General features: G+C 47.9%; 1 protein-coding gene and 1 pseudogene across 1 annotated transcript in view; one reads left to right on the top strand and one right to left on the bottom strand.

Annotated features, from left to right (window-relative positions):
• The window catches only part of LOC144138665 (uncharacterized), a gene marked incomplete in the record, with an annotated part of 32,272 nt that extends 17,995 nt beyond the window's left edge, over window positions 1-14,277 (top strand). The window contains 4 exon segments of the mRNA XM_077671052.1: window positions 3,754-4,003; window positions 6,665-6,758; window positions 10,242-10,381; window positions 13,687-14,277. Coding sequence (XP_077527178.1) covers window positions 3,754-4,003; window positions 6,665-6,758; window positions 10,242-10,381; window positions 13,687-13,891 — 689 coding nt within the window.
• Window positions 14,278-21,590: 7,313 nt separating this feature from the next.
• Window positions 21,591-22,939, bottom strand: LOC144139357 (26S proteasome regulatory subunit 6A-B pseudogene; annotated as a pseudogene).
• Window positions 22,940-23,430: the final 491 nt, after the last annotated feature.

The raw sequence follows: 23,430 nt of genomic DNA, 5'->3' as shown, positions 1-23,430 counted from the left end.
AATACTTCTTATCATGTCTGATAGTGCAGAAGGCTCTCATGGTTCAGTTTTGTTATAAAAGAATAGGCGTCATTGAAATAAAGCGTGACCAACCAAACTTTGTATTTAGTTCACTAAGCCAATAATTCACTATATTAATGTTCGTTGTATAACTGGAGTTAGTGGGCTCGTATAAACCCCCATTTGCTATGACAGTGCAGTGACTACCCATTTTCTTCCACTATAGTTCAGTTGACTGATCGGTTAATCATTTGGTTGAAATTAGCACCAGCACACATCCAACCGGCTTTTTCACACAGCATGCAACATTGGCTGTGTGAATCGTCCATGTGGCATCAGACACGTGAGAAAGCCTAACCCTGCCGCCACCAGCTACTATATTTGAGAGCACAGTGTCAGCTCCCGAAAAGCTTATAAACTTCCCTCTTATGTTGTTTCTTTAGACACTAATGCCAATTTATACACGCTACAAATTAAAACATCGGAAGTAGTAAAAGTACATTTGCACCACTTGTGGCAAAAGCCAGGACTTGCACGCAAGTGTTTTTGGTCACACTGGGCTGCTTAGGGCAACGAGCTTTTTTCTTTCTTGTGCCTCTGAATGCAAAGAATGTGGAAATTCCTCTTATCTGAAAAACCCAAAAGTTTGTACATTACGGTGGTAGTGTGCCGAGAAACATTTGAGGGGCCTGTGTGCTTGCATAGGCACCCAGTGATTAACCTATTTACTACCAAGTCACATGTGGTTAAACTTTCACGTGTGTGTACATGTATGCACATGAACGTGCATTACAGTGGAACCCCGATAATACGACTTTCAAGTGACCGTGCGAAAGCATTGTTTGACCCAAGTACGTGGAAACGCTGGCCTAGTAGACGGTCTCATGCGACAGGTGGGCTAAGAACGTACTTAAATTACTATATTTAGCGCATTCTCGCGTAATTTGTGAACCTTTAGCTAGAATACCAAGTGTCTAAGAAAAAAATAACGCCTACTTTGTGGCCCCCTCCTCTCCACGGCATCTGCGCTAGCCCACCAGCCCTGCGCCTCATGCGCGCGAGATGGAAGGCCGGCGCGGCCCAGCAAATTGATAGGGGAAAAGGCGAGAGTGTGAAACTGCCAAGGTCAAGCGAAATGAACGATAGTACGAGCACGGCCACTGGATGAAGGGCAAGAAAGAATAGAAGGAAGCGAAAACATGGCTTTGAAAGCAGTCGAGAGCAGAGAAAGGGGGAGAGAGAGTGTCATAAAAGGAAAAATCTCGGATCGAGTGGGTGAGGAAAGTGGGTGTTGGGTTGCGTCATGTGTTTTCACATTTGTTGGCCCGATGAAAGCTTCACCCGCCGCAGTGGCTCAGTGGCTAAGGCGCTGCACTGCTGAGCACGAGGTCGCGGGTTCAATTCCCAGTCACGGCCGCCGCTTTTCTGATGGAGGCGAAAAGCAAAAACACCCGTGTGTACGAGATTTTCACGCACGTTAAAGATGCCCAGGTGGTCAAAATTCATCCGGAGCCCTCCACTACGGCGCGCCTCATCGCCTGCATTGCGTTGGCGCGTTACACCCTACAATCAATCAATCAATCGATGAAAGCTTCAAATTCACGGTTCGCTGGCCACCTGGACTTCGGCGCATTGGCGTTCTGCTGCCGCGCGGGGCCATTAAAGGTGAACTCCTGCCCGCCAGTACTTGCCTGCGGGCTTGAGTCCGTTCAGCAAGTTGTTGGTCCCGCCTATGGACCTTTGCCATCAAGCCACATCAGACGGGGGTTAAGAAAGGTCAGGATGAGGTGGTGAAGCGGTGTAAAAGATGGGAAAAATGGTTTAGCCCCGTCGTATGAAACATACTGTGTCCGCCCGAGTGTTGTACCATCGGGGTTTTCAATTAATTGTTTCCATGGGGAGTTTTCTGGGACCGCGGTGATTTATTGTAAGACACAGGTCTCCGTAAGACTGGGGGATGTTTCATCAGGGTTCCACTGTACATGTAGATTGCCACGAGCCTTGCCTTTTGATTTGTTTACGTATGTTTTGTTACCAGCGCCTTGGTACGCCTGGCTATCTTGTCTTTTAGTGAACTGCGTATTTCCTTTTTTCACGCGCCGCACCGGAAGTCTTCCTTTGATAGGGAAAGGGTGTTGCTTTGCAACTCACTATCCTAAATTATTCTTGTTTAATCAAAAATATTGTCAATCAAAATCTTTGAGGCTTTCCAGTAGTGAGAGCACTCAAGATAAATGCGTGGAGACGAAACGCTGTGGCATGTGATTCACCGGTGCTCGTCTGTGCATGTCAGTTTGCTGGTGCTTGTTCAAGTTTGTATGTTCTTTAATGTTCCTTGGAATGCACAAGTTTGCCCCGGGAAACCTTGTCTACGTGCCAATATATTGGGAGTGCCAGGAGAACCCACCAGTTATAGCATCGCGACAATCGGCCTTCTCTGAAAGGGCAGGCTATCATCTCTCCCGCCAAAAGCTGGCACCCCCACACTCGGGACTCACAACAGCCCTAGAGTAAGACTGGAGACTCATGCAAACAAGCACACACCCACACCCAACCTGCCTGCACTAAGTCCACCCAGCACAAGTCCCATCCCAAAACTGCCACCCCCTGCACAACCCAACCACCCTACCCCACATCTTGGGGGCGGGCCCCCAAAGTCCATATCCCCGAATCACCATGGCTGAGCAGTGGAGAGAAGCACTGGCATCCCACGTTTACTCTCTTTCTCTCTCTCTCTGCCATCTTCTTGAATCATCGTCATCACTTTTTAGCAGGGTTTTCGTGGGTCCTCCGTTCACGGGATGAACCATCCTCCTTCGCAATTCCACGACTCTCTCAATGGTATATATTGCATTACAGTCAACTCCCATTAAAGGGGCAGACTGGTCTTAGAGCTGTTTTTTTATTTACTAACTTTTATGAAACTACTCGGCATTATACAGTTTTTTGTGCTGATTTCAAATCTGCAATTAGATTCCTTTCAAGTTGATTATTTTCTGGCATAATTAATAATTAATTGCCATTATTTTGGGTCACCGTTACAAAGTAACCACTCCACTGTGCACAACAAAGAAGGTTGAGCAAGTGAAAAGGGAGGGGTGCGTATGCTGGCGCGGTTCTCAATTGGCCGGCCGGCTGCTTTGTCAACTGCAGTATACGGCGCTGTTTTTGCGCTTGGAAATTTTGAACTTTATCGAGAAATGGCGAGCCACCTTGATGCTTTTAATTCGAAATAACTTCCATTTAACCGGTATAGTGGAGTTTAGCTTCAACTTATCAAGCACTCTCTTTCGTTGGATAGCGCGTAATATTGCCGGGATGAGCACATCACTTCCGATTTACTGGAAATTGAAACTGGATTAAGCGATTTTGAAGTGATTGATTGATTGTAGGGTTTAACATGCCGACACAACGCAGGCAATGACGCGTACCGTAGTGGAGGGCTCCGAATTAATTTAGACTACCTGCAGGGGATCTTTAGCAGGCACCGAAATCAACACGGATGCTTTTTTTCTTTTTGCCTCCATCAGAAAAGCAGCAACCACGGCCGGGAATTGAACTTGTGACGTCGTGCTCAGCAGCACAACGCCTTAGCCACTGAGCCACCGCGGCAGTTAGCGATTTTGAATTATGGAGAGTCAGCTGCATGTATATGTGTGTGTGCGGACACTCTTTGACTTCCTATTGGAGGACAAATTTCATCCTTCTCCTCCCCTCCTACCACCTGCAGGGAGGACGACTCCCCCTCCACTGCCACAAAGGGTGGCCTCTGCATCTACCGGCTGGCACGGCTCACTGGTTGTGAGGGTCGTTTTGCGAGCGCCCTGAAGACGGCCAGTGGGGCCACCCTTCTCCGCGTCCACCAGGTGCGCTGCTTCCGAGGCGAGTTTGGAGACGAGACCGAGTTCCTGGGGCGCACCTCCAACCTCCTGGACTCCCTGGTGCCGGTCGAGGGACTCCCCAGTGCCCTGCTGGGCAACCACGCCAACATCTTCTACGTCTGGTGGGTGGCAGTGGCCCCCTCGCTCCCCTGTTTAAGGGGGGGACATGGGTCTTAAAACAACTCCTTTTAATTTTGATGTAAACTCTGTGAAACTTGTCAGTCTTGCTGCTTTTTTTCCCACTGATTTCAAATATGGCATTATTTTTTCATTGGGTCAATTTGTTCCCAAGATAATTAGAGGTAATTAGCCATTTTTGGAGGAAGAACAGACAAAGCAGTGGTAGTCATAAAACTGTACTCTTAAGATTTTCCAATACTCTGAACACTGGTGAGTGCAATAAGAGAATCAGGTTTTTGATGTACCGCTTACAACTGATTTTACAGCTCGTTAAGCTTTGGTGTTTGAAATAGGCATTCAAAATGGTTCCTTGCCACTGGTGCCACCAAGGTTTAATGAGCTGTCATAGTATCATAGTAGTTGGTAATTAGTTCAAAAACACTGTTTTCTAAAAAAAAGCTTCTCTCTCTCTCTCTCTCTCTCTCTCTCTCTCTCTCTCTCTCTCTCTCTCTCTCTCTCTCTCTCTCTCTCTCTCTCTCTCTCTCTCTCTCTCTCTCTCTGTCTCTCTCTCTCTCTCTCCCTCCCTCCCTTCCGCTCCCATTATCTATTCCTGGCTGGAGGAAATACACATCCATGACACAGTGGTACATTGAATTGGATCGGAATTAGCTTGAACTTAGACGAACTCCAGAAAGACAGGAAATACACGGCCTTTCTTGTGTTCATCTAAGCTCAAGCTAATTCTCATTCTGCTTTGATTGATTGATTACAGTGTTCTAACGGGCCACAGCTATGCCGAAGCTATGAGGCATGCCTCGGGGGGGGTGCTGAGGATTAATTTTCACTGCCTGGGGATCTTCAATGGGCACCGAAATCTTGAACACATCGGTGTCTTTGGTATTTGCCTCCATCTGCAAAGCAGCCACCATGGCCGAGATCGAACCCGCATCTTTGGGCTCGGCAGTGTGACACCTTAGCCACTGAGCCACCACGGCGGGTTCAGTGGCTGCACTGGCTGCACTGTGGCTGCACTGTGGCTGCACTGTGGCTGCACTGTGTTCTAGACAGTGCAGATTTCCGTGCGCATTCACTGCTGCTGTGAAACCACTCGTATGGCTTGTTTTCCCCACTAGTTGGCGATCAGAGAAGAGAGCGCAACGTCTTGGAAACAATTTGCACTGACACTTGGTGGTAGGGCCAAAATAGCTGAAGAAGCGGTGAAAGACATGGAGCTGATGCCCACTCGTGCATCTACCAGCCACTGCTTTTGAGTAAGAGCTGAAGCGAGTATGTACGTGGTTGGAGTCTTCAGTGCAAGGTTTCATTGGTCCAACTGGCTGTCTCTGCCCTTTTCCACTAGCAATTAATAGCTGTGTGTTAAGGGCAAAAGCTCGTCAGCTCACACTCCTGAGGTGTTGGGGATAGGGGGGAGATGTGGGTTTCGCTGGCGTTCCAAGACAATGTGGTAGAGTGTGGCTGGGAGTCACAAATTACGTGCTTGTTTTTCTTTTAGGAAACGCTCTTTTTTTTTCCCGAGACATTTTTTTTTTTTTTTTTTTCATTAGGAATTTGGCATTTAAGTTGGGCGCTCACAAATAATGTGAGACGCCAGTTAAGTCAGGTGTTCGCAAGCTGCATAAGAACGCAGGGTACGCAGTAAGTATGGTACTACTACTTTAAATAAGTTTTTTAAAACCACATTGTGCCAGACCACGTACAAGGGCAGTACCATATTTTCGCGCGTATAACATGCTCCAAAAATGCTAAAATTTCAGTGGCAAAGAAGGGGTTCAGATAATATGCGGAGTCTTTCCTTTAGTGCAGCTTCACGGCAGTGCACATTGTGCCGTGAAGCTCCTACGCAGTAACACTGACTAAGCCTTTCCATGGCAGCGATTGCGCAAAACATACAAGGAAAAGGAAGAAAAAAAACAGGAGGACGAAAACAAGAAAAAAAAAACGCAAACTGTATGAATGGAACCGAAGATGACCTTGTGTACAACAGTGAGGACTGCGTTTCAAGTGATAGCTCTAGCGAGAGCAGTGACACTGAGTGAATTGTGACTTTCGCCTTGCAGTCAGTGTATTCTACTTGCTGAATATACGCTTTTTCTGTCTACATAGTATGTGATGTGCTGCTTGAGCAGTAGCTTTGGTGCCGCCTTTCCTGTATCGAATGTGCAGGCAATTAATGCACGAGGATTTGTTTTTCTTTTCTAGCGGACTGAAAGTAGGGGTGAGGATTATGTGCACGGGCGGGTTATACACGCGGAAATACGGTAGTATGTACCCACACCCTGATTATGTGATGCTTTTGGACGGCCCAAGAAAGTCAGGTAACCGGGGTTCCACTTATATTAGCCACTTCTTGCGGATTTGATCCTTTCAGGGAACACCCAAGTTTTTTTTTCTTTTTTCAAATCGAGTGGCAAATCAAAGTAACAGGAGTTGAGAATTGAAAATGCATTCGTTTAGAGCCCTGGCAGCACCAATTTAACTTGGACAAGTGAAGCATTGAATTTAAGTAGCTGATGCCAAATTAAAGAGCGCGCACACTATTTGGGATCTCAGACGAACGTCAGAGTCTCTTATTGCACTCGCCACACACATTTCAACTCAGCATTGTCCGATCACGGCAATCCCTTTCCTTTGCTCACCATCAGGGACTGTGAGAACCGGGTGTTGGTGAAGAAGATGGTACTTGAGCCGGACTTGTTTGCTGACATGCGGCACATCTCGTGGTGCTGTTCTGAAAAGGTCAGTGCTGGACATTTCGCCGATTGAGCTGGCAACCCCTCAGACATAGACATTTCTCACTCATTTGAACTGAAGCTATCGGTGACGCTCACATTTTATGGGTTTTTTTTCTGCGATGCCAAGATTAATGACATCACTCGTCTGTCTATTTTTCAGTTCCAATTACCTATTTTCCGGTGTATAAGGTCGCGTTTTTTTTTCTGAAATTTTTGTTGGTGCGTCTTATCTACCGGTGCGACTTATGTATGGAATAAATCCGGTTCGCGATGGCCGCACGTGGCCAGTGCACGTTAAGAGACACAGCTCTATGGTCTAAATGAATCGGAAGCCCACCGCTACGGCGTTTCTCATAGCCCATATGTCGCTGGGGGACGTTAAACCAAATGGGTCTCCGACTCTTGGGACGCCATTTCTGCAAAATACAGTTTTAGGCAGGTTCATAAAGGCCTGAGTGATGCAGTCTGCGAGTGGTGACGATGTTGGCAAAGAAGACATGAGTGAGTCGGAGGACGACAGCGATGCGCCGGCGGAACTCCCACTTGAAGTTGCTGAATTATTTGTTAGCAAGTCGGAGGAAGAAGACTTCGATGGTTTTGCCTAAACGCCGTCTGTAAATACATGCCATCTGTGTGTATCAATAAACCATTTTTGAGAAGTTAGTTCTGTCTAGACTTTGGACGGTATATGCACGTGTCTAGCCCTCCCTTACCGGCAGGGATGCGTTCATAGGCGGCGGCTGCCGCAACCATCTACTTTCGCCGCACTTTCTAACGATCTGATTCATTATGAGTTTTCCTAGTTAACAAGTGCGTCTTGTACACTGGTGCGCCTTATACACCGATGCGACTTATATACATTTTTTTTTTTTCCGGAGAAACTGTCCTTTTGAGGGGGGTGCGACTTATAGACCGGAAAATACGGTAAGACACTTTGTGTGCCTATGGTGCCGACTCGGCCGATTGTCGTGCTCAAACCAAATGCAAGCTTCCAAATAATGCAAGTGTTTTGTTTTTTCTGAAGTCAAATCAAAGTAATAACATCCTCAGTTTTTTATGTTTGCAACTTCCACTGTGTATGACTGAATCAGTTAAGCAAACAGCAAAAGGTAGCAAGTTCCCCTGAATATGTTAAAATCTAGTGAGATAGGCAAAGCAGTGCACCAACATTTTTAATGAACAACAGTTGTGGAGATAAGTCGCCGCATTAAATTAAAACGAGAAGCTCACTTGCAATAGAATGTAAGCTGCCCGGCATGTTTTAAAGGGAAATGGGCTTTGTGTTGTACTTACTCCAAGCACTTGAGGGAGATTGGAGAGGTGTGGAGGGTTAGCTATTAGAGAGGCTGGTACTGGCTGTTTGGTCATGAACAAAAACCAAATGGTGAACGCGTATCACTACTGACAACAGTTCTTATCGAAGCCTGTATAATTGTTTCACGCAAACTCCTTTCAACTTTGTCTTGGCCGTTAGCCATGACTTGGACGTTTTTGTGCCTTTTTGTAAAAGTAAGGATGCTAGGCTGGAAGGAAAATTTCCAACTGCTTTCTTTTTTAGCACGTTTTCAGGGTTCAATAATTTCACTCCCCTTTACAAGTGGGCAAGCATTGTTGTTCTCGGTCTACTCGTGCATTTGGGCATTAAAAAGTTCTGTGGTCATTGGGTTTTGCCACACAGCTGGTGTGTCCTGGGGGTAAGCCTACTCAAGAACTCATGGGGACATGTTTGCGTAGGCTTTAACTTTTTCGTTATGGCGAAAAAATGGCCAATTTTGAGTGCTTCCACAAAACATCTTCTTTCTCTTGAGCTACTGGACACATTTAGCATTGATATGCATGAAATTGTAGCTTATAGATTGCTCTTTCAAACGCATAACAGCAGTTTTGTGAAAGGTACGAATATTTACAGCTTATTGGTCATATAAGCAGAAAAAAATGCACAAAAAAGCATACACACAATACGTATAGGCGATTGTACTGAGCCTAAAAATTATTTTAGGAATTCTGAGATATGCAAATTGTTTTTGTGTTCCTTGGCTATGATTCAATATGCGCATCAACACTGTACACCAAGTTCTGGATTTTTGCGGGCCCACCAACCTAGCGGTCCTCACGACTGCGCCATTCCACGCAGCCATTCGAGAGTAAGTCAGTCGCTCTAAAATATGCACCCAAGCATGCTTGTGTGTGTTCTCACACCAAATTCATATCACTGCAGTGCTAAAAAACGAAAAAAAAATCCAGCGGTTTGAGAAGTGGCACATGGCGCTCCGCAGCGCTAATCCGACATGAGCGCCAGGCTACCTTGAAGGGAATAACGCGATGCGCCGCGGTGCACTTGGCAAAATATCGCGGCCGCACATTGGCCAGAAAGTAAAACCGCAAAAGTAAAAAAACCGCGAAAGTAAAAGACCAGTAACCAGCTGTGGGGGACACCGCTTTACTGGCGACCTTCGAGCATCTAGTGTTGTCATGCGCCTCACTGTCCGTGACATGGCCATCGACATCTTCACTTCAGTGTCAGTGTCTTTTCTACGAGATAACAATTTGTGACAGTCGCGTAGTGTAAGCTTGACCCGAGAGGGAACGATTGTGTGTGATTTTTCATCTCGTGTAGCTACCGGGGCACTGGACAGATTTTTGTCATTCTTGCGGGTCAAGATTGCTGGGACAATAGACTTTGCCCCAAGATACATTCCAAATAATCGGTGGCAAGTGTTGCAGGGCCCCTTTAAAGGGGCCCTGCAACACTGCAGCCCTGCTATGATGACAAGACTCAAGTTTGGTTTTATCAAAAGGACTTCTTTGTCCCGACAACACTGACAGGAATTTTGTCACAAACTGTGAACAAATAATCGAGATATATTACAGCAAACAAGCGACGGAGTGCCGAGTCCCCAGCTGCTTTCGGGCAATTTATTTGTTGCGTCGCAGGGACTTGTTTGTGCGATTGGCGACAGCCAACCTGCCTAAACCACCACCAAGGAACATGACCGGGTGATTGTAGTGAGGCCTATAATTCTTAGTTTGATTGCATCGCTAGAACGATTCACTGATAACCGTGTTTTAGGTGCCGGCTTTTATTGCCTCACTCCTGCTCATACTGCATCACTGCATCACTGCAGTGAGGAATTTTAGGTTCTCAGAAAAAATTAGTTTCTGAGTAAAATTTTTTACGGTAAAAAAATGTCTTTCAGGGCTAGAATGGAGTAGAGTGAGCTACAAAAGGCTACTCCTTTCGAACTGAACAGAGTGAAATTTTTCCTTCGTGGCCCCTTGAAGGGGTATCCTTTACTGCATAGCAGTTATGGGGTCAATCCTGTGAGTTGTCTGCATTGTGCAGTCGACAAGAGCGGCCATTTTCGTTGTCGTTGTTACCTCTTGAATGGAAATGGTGTGTGCAGCCTGGCCGGCCACTAAAAGTGCCTGGGGTGTCGGGGTGTCTAAAATTAGTTTTGCATATAATCGTGCACTGGCTTGATTGCAGGGCCTGCTGTTTGCGCTGATGCGGTCATTGGACGATGTGACGTCCACCCTGGTGGCCATGAACCCCTTCAGCTGCAAGGCGGAGCCTGTCTGCAGTGCCTCCTGGAAGCCCACCGCACGGGCACGCGTTGATGACTCGAGGTGATGTGACGTGAACGCATGGGATAGGGAAGGCACCGTAAAATACACGGCTGTTGTGGGGAGCAGGGTAGCAGAAGAGGGAACTCGAGATATGACTCGCTGGCTTTCCTTACAATGAGGCTGGGCTTTGCAAGAGAGAGGGGGGTGCTAATCGACCAGATTTAGGGGAAATCCCCAAGGTGGAGTAAGTTTCTGTAAAGGAAAGTTTGACATCCACCTGAATGCAGCCATACGGCTAGGCTCCATTCAGGTGGATGTCAAGCTTTCCTTTACAGAGGGGGGCTGTTGCAAATAGCTATCCTTCTGTGCTTGTCTTATCTGGTGGAATGTTGGTTTTGATTTCAAAAGTGCAATTACATTCGTGGTCAAGATAATTAAGAGTACCTTTGTGTTGTTTGCCAACAGAAGGAAATACTGATAAGTGTAAAATTAATATTAGTTTATGTGCAGACACTAAAGTGCTCCTCAAAAAACGCCTCGTATGTATGTATGTATGTTTTTATGGCTCACGGGCATCGAGGAGGACGCCTCGTAGAAAGACGCTCCTATAGCACAAGGTTTTCTATAGCGTCATTCTATGAGAATGCCTCATAGAATGATGCTTAGAACACCTTGTGCTATAGAACGTCACATGCTTTGGAACACTCTCCTGAAGCATTTGTTTTCCGTACCAGACGCTGTCACCGGATGTTTCGCTTAAAGGGGTCCTGAAATGCCTTCCGCCGATGCATGGATGTACATGTAACCAAATAAAGCAATGTATTAGCAATCTCCTCCTGCAAGAATTTTGTTAAAACGATGAGTATTAGCTGAGAAATCGTAAATCAAAAACCGCGAATTATCGTCGCGCCGTATTTCCTCCTCCTTTCAACTGTTTCTTCGCTGTTGGCCTCCCCTCCCATAATGCTCCGCTCCTCAGCGGTGACGTACTTCCGCTATTGCGCTCCCACAGACTGCCGTCTGCTACGGGCCAGCTCTTTCGGCTTTTTCATCTCTGTAGACACCATGGAGACAGGCTGGAAAAGCGAACGAATGACCTGGCCGCATGTGTGCGGCCTGGCCTTGCCCTTTCGCGGTGTACGTAGCTGCAGGGCTGCAGTTGGTATCGGCGGCGAACTCGCAGCCGCGTGGGGAGAATCGTGCGCTCGTTCCCTTTGGTGCACTGCGCACTGTTTATCCAAAAAGCGCGGTCTCAGATGTGGCCCCGCTGGTGCCGGGTGTTATTTTACGGTGGTTGTAATTCCTACTACCGGCGGCATGTGAAAAAAGACATTTTCAACCGACACAGAACCCGTGCACAAAACGCGCCGGATCGGATCGCTTTATCAGCGGCGATGAACGTGAAGGCGAAGAGCAAACCAACGCTGCACTCGATCAGCGAGAACCCGTGTTCTGACAAGCTGCACCCATGTGTTGCATTCAACACTGACGGGAAAGCGTTTGTTTGCACTTGTTTGGATAGTCGTAAAATGTCCAAACACTCCGGCACTCCGCTAGCAGATCAGCCGGCGAGACATTTCGGAAAACATTTGACAGATGGCGCCGTATGCATTAGTGTGTCGCTACACAAAACTGATGAGACGCTCTACTAAAACTCCCATCGCAGTGTCACGTAGCGGGACGCAAAAATTTAGCGTTTAGCGTATGCAAAGGCCACAAACGCTGTACTAAAACTCTATTAGCAGCAAAATAGCGTGCGTATGTGAAACCGCTTGCGTTTACAAAGCTGCGCGCCGAGCGCGTACGTTTCAAACCTAGTGACATCGTTTAAATACACTGGCAAGCACAGTGTAACGTAGTCAGATATCAACCGTATGCTCAGGCGACAAGCAAGAGCTTGTTTTTATGTGGGGCGGAGATTGCGCATAAATGCCCGTTCGCACTTGCGACGAAAGCGAGTGAGAGCGGCAGGAATTCCGTCGCTTTGTCGCGCGACGATCGTTTTTGTCGAATGGTCGGGACAAATTTTGGTTGCGCGACAGAATTCCCGTCGCTTTCGCTCGCTTTCGTCGCAAGCGGGAATGGAAAGTTCTGCCGCTGCCGTCTGCTACGCAGCTCGGAGGTAACCGCGCGATCTGCTCGGGCCGGATGAACGCGCACACTCCCGCACGGCAGCGCCCCAAGCGGCAGACGGCCGCGTACATCGCTCCCGGCGCCCGCCTGGAGCCCGCCCTCGGCACACTAGCCAGTATATTTCAGGCACTATAATGGAGGAAAGATTTTTTGCTTCCGATGAACCTAGTTCTTTGCCCCTGTGTTTTTAAATACGTGAAGTGGTTAGCACGTCGTCCTCACGCAGCTCTATATCGTCGTAGCATCGCTGATTGTCCGAACGAAGCTTGCAGCTAAGCCAATGCAGCGACCGAAGCTGTGTGTGTGTGTGTGCATCGCCTCCTGTGTGTTGTGGACGCGTTCGTTTCGCGATGAAATGCGACTTTGTACTTCTGCGGGTGGATAGTGCTTCCCATGGTCTGGATTATCTTTCTCGAACGACGTACCACTCAACCTCGCATGGGGTATGTGCAGTGTGCCTGGCTAAAAGCCTTCTCGCTTGCGCGCCAGAGTTGTGACTTGCTGCTCGTCCCCGCAAACCGGGTGTGAGGTGAGTGCCGTATTTACGACGGGCAGGAGGAGGCAACTCATCATCTGTCAATCGCGGTTCAGACTTGCAACGCATGTTGTGACGTTGCGTTCGTTCGAAACGCATCTCTGGATTGTTTTGAAGTTGAATAAAATGTACGCATCAAACCCGGGCATTCGGCTCAGGGCGTTCTCTGCGATTGCACCAAAGAAGTGCCACGGGACTTTCTTTATGGTACGTACTCACGTAAGATAAAATCCACGTCGTGTTATGGCCGTGTTGCATTCAATACAAACGGTTAAGCGTTTGTTTACACTTGTTTCGTTTGTCGTAAAATGTCAAAGCACTCCGGCACTCCGCTGGCAGATCAGCCGGCGAGCCGACGCTGAGCAGACGACTCATCTCTTTGCCGGAAGTGCGTGAAAAAGCCGCCCAATAGCAGGATGTCTAGCTCATGACGAACATCTGGGAATCGATGATGTAGACATGTGAAGATGGCGGCGTCCAAAAACACGAAGGAAAGGGTGAGAAAAAAGCGACAAACTTTGCAACAAAAGTGTGAGCTTTCCGCTGCGCGTAAAAGAGTAATACTTGGCACAGGTGACGTTGGTGACCCAATCTAGCGATTGTGCTAGTTCATTTAGTGTGCTCAAAATGCCTTTCAGGGCCCCTTTAATGCTTTCACTGTAACAGGAATGTACAAAAACGAAATCTTTTTGCGCAGGCCGTGTGGCGTCCAAGTAGAAGGTCGGTATGTGGCCTGCATTGGCCCTGGCTACGGCGTCCGGATATGGAACCTCTTTACCGGTAACCCCGTGGCCGACATGCGGTACCAGAGTTCCACAAGCTGTGCGGTGGCGGAGTTTGCGGACTCTGCCGCCGTTGCTGTGGGGTCCGACGACGGACGCGTGCTCGTGTTCACCTGCTAACCTGCTAGCAACGACGATCCTGGACTTTCTATCCCCTTGCGTCGTGTGAGAGACATGGTGTTGAAAGAAGTTTTACTGCCTCGCAGCTTTGAGGAACGACATCGGATGTTCAGGAAGGAACTGAATGCCGACTGTGGTGCGGAACTGTCCTGACCACTGTTCAGAACCACGGACAAACTCGCAGTGACTGCAGTGTTGGCGGCCTGTTTGCAACTCCCAGTGCGATTGGGAGAGTGCGTTTGCACGCGGGGATTATATAAATAGACTGTCGATGGCAGCAGTGCAATTGTGCTGTGAGGTACATTATCTCCTTGTTGTCGAGACCACGGCGACATTGTTTGATTTTTTCGTGGGATAAAAACTGTGTATCCGAATCCACGTTTTGTGACGACAGACAGTAGCTTTGTGTTGTGTGTGTTGTTTTTTTTTTGTTTTGTTTTTTTTTTTTTTTTTTTTTTTTTTTTGTCCATGTGTGTTAGCAGTTCCTATTCTTGTCCCGTGTGCAGCGTCAACTGTACGAGAAAAAAAAAACAATGTTTGGTTTTATTTTGTGCTCTAGTTGGGACTGGACTCTAATGCTGGAAGCTTGCGTAGTTGCCAGCTTGTCTTAACACTTGCCTTTTTTTTGTTGTTCATTTATTTGGAATTTTGTTGTCACACTTGTTGGTAACTAAGGGGTTCTGTATTAGTTTTAGTTCTTTTAATCATTGCCAAGAAAACTGCTTCATACTCAGGGATTCCAAGTTTTTTCTCTGCGCTTTCAGGGGACATACCGGTGAGGCCGATTTATTTGGAATGTAGTTTCTGGGAATGAAGGTCTGTTAGCAGTGCGCTGAACAATGACAATTTTTAGGTGTTCTTTGGTGGTCCCGTGCACTTGCCCATGTTTGGTTGTTAAGTGCATACTGTCGACTGTTACGCTCCTACTGTTAGGTATGCTGGTGTCTGTGCCTGGTGTTAAACAACGTGCAGGGTTGGATTTTAAGTGGTTGGCTTAGAACGCAGAGTTTTGTTCGGATAATATATCATTTTGAAGCATGTTAAATGCGCATAGAAGCCTGAGCTGAAAATGTTCTTCGTTCATTTGTCCAATGTGATGCAGGAAAAACGGGATTTTAAGAACTTATCAGAAGTTTATTTTGGTAAAGGAATAGAGCACTGGTACAATTTGAAGATATTATAGAAGGGAACTGTAAGTCACACAAACGGCAGCTGGAATGAACGTAAGAAGCAACTTCCTTCAGTAATGTGTACTTCTTCGTTTTAAGCCGATTTGCATTCATGCCAATTTGGATAAAGGCATTCCACGCTTGTGTTCCATGTCCACGTTTTAGCTCCTCTCTTGACGTGCCTTGTAAAGTCCTTGCTTAGAGCTGCTTAAAAAGAAATTGTTGACTAACGTGTTGATGGGTTTATACTGTACGTTGTCTCTTGTTTTGTCTGTGATATGTTGTCATTATGGTTCTTGTGCTGCAATACACAGGGGTTGTTGTTGGTCGGCTGCGCAGAATGTCTGCTATTTGGAGTTCCTTGCTGGCCGATTTTCATAGTTGAGGACATGTGCAGTCATTTGCTGTGTTACGTATCTGTGGAGCTCATGCTGTACAGAGAAAGAATGCTCTAGGGATCATTTCGCGCATAAAGAATTCGTGTCAGGTCTGTACTTTATCCCAAGTTCTTTCAGTGTAGCTTCCATTTCACATTTCGGGGCATTGAAAAACCTGTACAAAAATATCTTGTGGCAAAAGAGGCTGCGTGTTGGCCAACATGGGATGGAAAATAAAAGTAGTTCTCATGTGTGTTATCTGCTCTGCTGATTAAAACATGAGCTTTGTTAACTTTTGGCTTCCTTGTGAAACCCTGTGGGACAATAAAATCAGAAAAATAGAGAAGATGGAAGTAAAAGCTAAAATTTGTTGGCCACCAGTGGCAAACTAACCTACAAAGAAGCATCAATCCATGTATGTAGCTATGCTGCTTCCTGAGCCATCTTATTCATTTCAGAATGTTGCTGCGTTGTCAATCCACACAAGCAGTTTTGATTTTCCAGACAAGCTCCTAGTTGATTTTAAATGTTTGTCTCAAATGTGTGATCTAAACAGCTCTCTACGTGCAGTAGCAGTACAAAGAGCTGTGATTCAATGTAAATAGTGAGCATTTTCTGTGGTTACTCAGTGTTGCAATAGTAACACTAAGGATACTACTTTATTGGTATAATGCATGTGTCATTGCCATACGCCTCAGTTTTTTCCCAAGTGGGCAAGAAACGGGGAGGGCACAGATCACATTCAGAATAGCCATGTGTGACAATAAAATCAGGCTCCAACTTCACTTGTCGACCATTGCTAGGTTTAGGCCTGACGCGGAGGCCATGACGATTGGTTATTTTTTTTTAAGGGGTGAGTGTTACTAGGCGCATAGAGTGATTTGTTTGGGGCCAATAGCCATCCGCAAATGCTGTGGCTATCAGCTGTTTTCTTTGGCCTTGCTCGTCAAGAGTCTGGAAATACGTCAACCTTCGAGTGGAACCAACTGGAATCAGGTGCAGCAACAACCGGAGTGTGTAGAGGAGGCATGCTGGTAGGCTCACCGATAATAATACCATGGTAGAGAAATTACAGTGGAGGCTTAGAAATACTTTTTTTAGAATTTGAACACGAAAACCTGGTTGGACCTCCCGTTGAAATGCTGTCAACCTTTATGCTGCTACGTTGCGGTGGTGCCCGCCACCACTTGACCAGCCCATCTGAACAGCACCCTCCGAAGCTCGATGCGCTCGCTCGCCATCACCAGGAACTTCCTGTTTGTCCCTATGAGTACCTTCACCTCTCGAGGTAGCTCGTATCGCATGTGCAGCAGTTGCCTACCTTACAACAGCACATGCTGCGTCGCCCTTTTTGCAGAGCCCTCCTCTGACACTGCTGTTCCTTGGAGCATGATCCTTGGCTCGCGCCTCACCCTCTGACTTTGTGTACAACACTGTGCTCCTCACAACGATTTTTACTGCAAAGCAGTATGTCTAACCCCCCCAGTTCTCTTTACGGTGATGCCGATTTACTCGGCGCCGCTCCAGGGCTCCTCCTCGCCACCGCCAACCGCTCTATCATAACTGCTATTCCCCTCACCACCACCAATGCCTCTCCCGCAAGTTGCACTATTGGTAGACAAGAGTGGTAGCACCGCACTCTTATCAGATGATTGCGAATGCACAGAAGTGCAAATGAGCGTAAAAATTACCAAAAGCCACCGCCGCTGCCGTGGCCGCCTCAAATTCCACCTTGCCGAGTAGGTGAGAATTCAAGAGCAACTTGGCCGGTTGGAACGCTGGTGTGAGCCCACAATTCTTCACAATCGCAAGAAAATACTGGAGCCTATTAAGTAATTTCTTACAGGCCGTTAAGGAGCTTTTTATTCAAATCTTTTAGAATGAATGGTATAAATCTGTTGCTTAAGACTTGCCACGCATGCTGATGCTATTTATATTCCTGTAAATATACTTTATTAGATGATATTAGTCTAATTAAGCCAAGCACAGTTTTCAGAAAACTTAATGAGCTCATATTATTATTACTCAACATTTATTTGAGGCATATTGAACCAATTAGAATAGCATCAGCATGCAGTTCATTTCATCCTGTATCCAATGGTATAACGTTTATATAAATACTTTGAAAAAAAGACATCCTGAAAACCTCTGTAAGGCTAGGCACATATGCAAAAAACGGAAGCTGAGAAAATCGCAGCTGAAGTTTTACTACAAGTGAAAGCTTTATCTGTGAAAAAAAATTCCCCCGCATTTCCCCGAGGGGGAGAGTGTGAAAGTGCGAATGCACGGTTGTCGGCCCGCTTGCGGCGCTTGCGCTCGGCCCCCGCCGCCCACCGCCTCGCCGCCTTCTCTTCCATCTCTTCTATCGGGTTTGTAGTATCACGTGTACACCACGCAGTTATCAAGCCGCTATAACGCCGCTGAGTCGCCAACGCACGCCGCTGACGACGTAGTTTGAATGCGTTAAAGATATAAGGCGCGTCACTAACACTGATATCACCGTCGTGTCTGTGGCTTGGTCGGTAGAGCGTCGCGCTGCGGCCGCAAAGTCCTCGCATCGAAACCTGGCGCCGGATGCTGTTTCTTTTTTAAATATAGAGGAGCACTGCGGACGCCGCCGCCGCCGCCGCCGCTGGCGGTGGATGGTTTGGGGTCGCTTATAAAGTGTATTCGCACTTAAAAACTCTCAAATGTAGCTTTCTTTTGGCTCAACACGAGCATATCAAGTTTGCTGGAATCAGTTGTTGGGAAAATTGTTAAGTCCGCAATATAAAGGTGGCAATTGGCAGAAAAACTCAACAAGAGCAAATTCAGAAAGTCGCTTCAATTTTTGTACTGTTGGCAGCGTGCCATCACTATTTGGTGACCAGTGCTGAGCGGCCGATCATGCACCATAGTTGTAAACGTTTATTAGATACCCGCCGCGGTGGCTCAGTGGCTAAGGCGTTGCTCTGCTGAGCACGAGGTCGCGGGTTCGATTCCCGGCCGCTTTTCTGATGGAGGCGAAAAGCAAAAACGCCCGTGTGCACGAGATTTCGGCGCACGATAAAGATCCCCAGGTGGTCAAAATTAATCTGGAGCCCTCCACTACGGCGCGCCTCATCGCCTGCGTTGCGTCGGCGCGTTAAACACAATCATTCACGTTTATTAGATGCGACGCATCTCTTGCTCTGGGGTATGTCCTTCCTGCGTCGTCGGCGTCCGCACACCACCTGCGCATGTGCAACTCTCCCCCGTTCTTCTCTCCGACAGCTTGCGCAATACTCTCACTCCGTCTCATCATAAACAACAGCTGCGCGCGCGCGCTTCGCTCCGCTCGCGTCTGCTCCGGCGCGCATGCGCGACTCTCCTCCGCTGTCTCCTCTGCTTCAGGCGCTGTGAATATAAAGCGGGTAGCGCGCTGCTGCGGTTCAGTCAGCGCTCGCTCTCGTTCCCGCGTATGAGAACACCCGCATGTGATAGAATGCATCATACGCGTTCACAACATGTTTCACCCGATATAGAGAATCAACCCAATGGAAACGCCAGTTGAACCCCCCGATGCGTCGCATCGCATCAGGGTTCTCTCGCGGGAAGATGGGCGTAATTTTTTGCTATGTGACTGCTTCATTTGTTGCAATCAAATCGGCCCCACGGCGATTTACATCGCGCGAAATGAGTTGCAAGGGGTAACGGAATGCACCCCATTGATTTTGTGACGTGCATGCGCTTGGCTAGGTGGGGTAATCCCGTTTTCGATTTAATCTACTCGTATATCACGTCACCACGTACCGCACATTGTGCACAGTGCGAACATTTATCATTGTCAAATCGCTGACAAAGCGCAGAAATGCGGGCCGACCTGCCGCGGCATCGTTGATGACAGAAGGAATACACTTCCCTTTCGCCGTCTTAAGCGGCACCCGCCACTTTATGATTTCTTTTCTTTCTGTTTGCTGCTGATCTTAAGATAGACGCCCCTAGTGCACTACGAAACGTAATCATATCGCTAATGCCATCGTCTCGGCAGGCCGCTGGCGCGCTAAGCCTACCTCCGTATTGGCGCCGTTCTCGCGATAAGTTGCTGCCAGACAAGGTGAAAAGCGTATTACAGGCGCTTCCTATAATGCTGCTCGTTCTTCCTTTGGGTTATCTATAGAAATATTTACTTTATTATTACGCCGTCCGTTGCTTTTTCTCGCATGAACGAGGAACCAACAGACCCGTCAGCGTGCAAGCGTGCACATTACGTTCCCATTGGTGCTCCGATAAATAACACAATGGAACCACACGGAACCCCCATGATGCTTCGCATCTCCTGAGGGTTCCCGACGGGAAGATGGTGTAATTTTTTTCGTGTCGAATCTTGGCCGATTTGAGCGATCGTCGGTGCTATAAATTGATATTCTGGCCCGAATATGTACTTCTGAGTCTGGATATTTGGGTGACCGCAAGAAAAATAGCTCCAATTTTCGAAAATCGACTTTTTGGCCAAATGTCGGGATTCTAAGACCCGCGTCTCCCCTTAAGTACGTTCCCTAAATAGATCATCGCTGACGTCATGAAATGGATGATTCAGTCGGATAATCAAATTTTGGCTTCAATTGCTCAATTTCTCAGCGACAAAGGCACCATTTGCTGCCGAAGAATTCCTAGCGGCACTGCGAAACACCAAATCTTTTGAATAAAAGAAACTTGTACAGCCTTTTAAAGAAACAATGCACCTTTGCGAACATGATTGAGCTTAGCATGCAGTGTGACCCTACCGTCATGTGCCAATCAGAATAAAACAAGGTACTATGAGAGACACTCACGATGGCAGGGTCAAGCTCTCCTGGCCGCGCCCATTACCGTTTCAACCAATCCGTCTGCAATCTCGAGAGAGAGTGAGAAATAACTATATTTCGTGACAGTTATCCTATAGACGTCGGCCAATAGCCCTTGGGCTCTGGCAGCGTCTTAGGCCACATGTATGGCCTAGAGTTGATCCGCTGGGTCCGAGCTGAGCAATACGGTCTCCCAATTGCTCTACACTAGCGATTTGCGACCTAACGTGACGCCTGTACGTGGACAGGACCACAGCATATGTGCTAGGTCTGCCCTCTCCTTACACCGGTGACACTTTTCAGAATATTGCCCGGGGTAGCAGTGGCTGTACGCTGCGGGTTGGGGTACGAGTTTGTTTGCAAAAGTCATCAAGCCACGAATTGAAATTTGCTGAGTGTAGGATGAGCTGGGGGGAAGCGGGCCCGCTCTAGCCTGTAGTGATGAGTGTTGTCTCTAAAGGACACGGGCCGATCCCTGCCCGAACAGCAAAGCGAATGAGCGCTGTGGATTGAAAATCCTCTAGCGGCGTTGTGCGCGAGTCAGTACAGCCAGCCGTCACCTGAGCTTGCTTATGGGGGTTATATCACAGTATAAACCTACCTAAAGCATACAAAAACACCCGAACCGAAATAAGTAACGTACAGCCAAAACGGACCTGCAATGGTTCTATTCAACAGAAATAGCCAAAACCACCCTAAAAGGGGAAAACCCGCAAAAACGTACAAGAAGCAGTAGCTGAAACTGACCAAAAGGCAACGAAAATTCCCGAAATACCATTTATAGTGCATAAAAATGTCATAAATAGATTATATGCGTGCTAACAAATTTATGTAAATATTCAAATATGACAAACCCTTCAAAGAGGAAAAAAAGTGGTAACGGGATTTGAACCCGGGTTAGGATGTTCGTTTCGCAGGAGCGGAACTACTACACTACGAGACCATGCGGTTCTGTGCGAGTAAATTTAGGGTCACATGCACGTGGATATAGCTTCAAACATGCCCCTAGATGGCGCCCTGCGTCGCTTGGCTGTGCTGACTAGGAAACACCTATACGCCGCAACCTCAAATGCAAAGCACTACTCCATACCGACCTCTTCTTGCACTTGGTCTATGAATTGTTAAGAATAAACTAGCAGTACGTCTTTGAAGCCTAAATGTCGATCGGGACAGTAGTGCACGTAGTATGAAACGCCATCATTATTACAAAACCACGACACAGCACGTGCTAGTATTATTACAAAATGGTGCGCCATGAAAGAAGCACAAGACAAAAACCTTTCACCAGACAAAAAGGTTTATTGGGAGGAAAAACTTGCAAATATGGGTAAAAATGAAGGGTTTAAAAGAGGAGTGAATGTAAAAAAATTAAGTGCTTTCACACGTAGTAGTTCAGGTTGGCTTTCTTCCTTGCCTGCACCTCCATGACGGCCTCGATGTAGTCCTCGTGGGTAATGACGCCGCCCTCGCGCCTCAGGGCAATCATGCCGGCCTCGACGCAGACCGCCTTGCACTGGGCCCCGTTGAAGCCGTCGGTGCAGCGCGCCAGCTCTTCGAAGTTCACCTCCTTGGCGAAGTTCATCTTGCGGGAGTGGATCTGCATGATTCGGGCCCGGGCCTCTTCGTCGGGCGCCGGGAACTCGATCTTCCGGTCCAGTCGGCCGGACCTCAGCAGGGCCGGGTCGAGGACGTCCACGCGGTTGGTGGCCGCGATCACCTTGATGTCCGCCCTCGAGCTGAAGCCGTCCAGCTGACTCAGAAGCTCGAGCATGGTGCGCTGTACCTCCCGGTCGCCGGCCTTCTCGGAGTTGAAACGCTTGGTCCCGATGGCGTCCAGCTCGTCGATGAAAACAATGGCCGGCGCCTTCTCCTTGGCCAGCGAGAAGGCGTCTCGCACCAGCTTCGCTCCCTCGCCGATGAACATCTGCACAAGCTGGGGGCCCGCGAGTTTCAGGAAGGTGGCCTTGGTCTGCGCGGCGCAGGCACGAGCCAGGAGCGTCTTGCCGGTTCCTGGCGGCCCATACAGCAGGACTCCTTTCGGCGGACTTATTCCGATGTTCGTGAACTTCTCCTTGTGCGTCAAGGGCAGCACCACGGCCTCGACCATCTCCTGGATCTGTTTGTCCAGGCCGCCGATGTCGCTGTACTCCTCAGTGGGTCGGTCAACTACCTCCATGGCGCTGACGCGGGCGTCGTACATTGGCGGCAGGGTCTCCAGGATGATGTGCGAGTCCTTGTTGACGCCGACCAGGTAGCCGGGGCGCAGCTCTTCGGCCTCCACGAGTCCGATTAGTGGCAGAAAGAACGTCTGGCGAGTGGACGTCTTGATGACGGCAGTCTTGCCCTTGCGCTGAGAATAGAGGTCCACGTTGGCGCCGTCCTCTTCGCCGAGTTCCGCAGGGTTGATGTCGAGCAGCTCGACGACGTGCGACACTAGGTGAGGGTGCGCCTTGTTGACCTTGATCTTGTCGGTGTTCTCTTTGATCTGCTGCTTCTTTGCTTGGATCTCGTGCTGGACGTGCAGAATCTCGCTTTTCATGTACCTGATTTGTTCGTTCAGCATCTTCGTCCTGATAGTAATTTCCTCCGTGGACATCTTTGACACGTCGTCTCCCGAAGCTCCGTCGTCCATCCACAGGGCCTCATCTTCGAGCGGTAGCGGACTTGTAGCCATTTTTGCTCTCGTTAACCCGAGTACAATCGCCAAAAAAAGGTGTAATGTTCTGGATTCTCCAGCCTCGAGGTCCGCCTTTCTCAGACTGATGCCGATACTAATGCGGGTGCCAGCACTGCAATCATGCTGCAGCCGCGAGCGTTGCAAAACAAAATTAAACCGAACTTCAAGAAGCACAACCTCAAAAATATAAATTGAAAGAACCCAATAAGTATATAACTATATAGCAACGTATGTTCCTTGCATTCATTGCGTGTTTTTTTTAGTCGGTTTTGGTTTTTTTTTCTCCCCGCTGTAACGGTAAATTGAGCAAATCACCGAGATACGAAACTAGCGGCACAGAGACGATTTCCGCATGCAGACGATAGTTTTTTTGAACGTGAAAGTACTTATTTCCTTTGCTGCGATAAATATTGATCACGCGAGGAGATCGAAAGATAGCGTCTACTGTCGCGACGTTTCCATGGTTTCCACGATATTGCGCTGTGACCACATAATTCGGCGTTTGTGCTCA

Source organism: Haemaphysalis longicornis, unplaced genomic scaffold, assembly GCF_048455015.1.
Source record: "Haemaphysalis longicornis isolate Haplotype H1 unplaced genomic scaffold, Haemaphysalis longicornis Haplotype H1 scaffold_5, whole genome shotgun sequence".
NCBI lineage: Eukaryota > Metazoa > Arthropoda > Arachnida > Ixodida > Ixodidae > Haemaphysalis > Haemaphysalis longicornis.
This window is presented reverse-complemented; position numbering and strand designations above follow the sequence as displayed.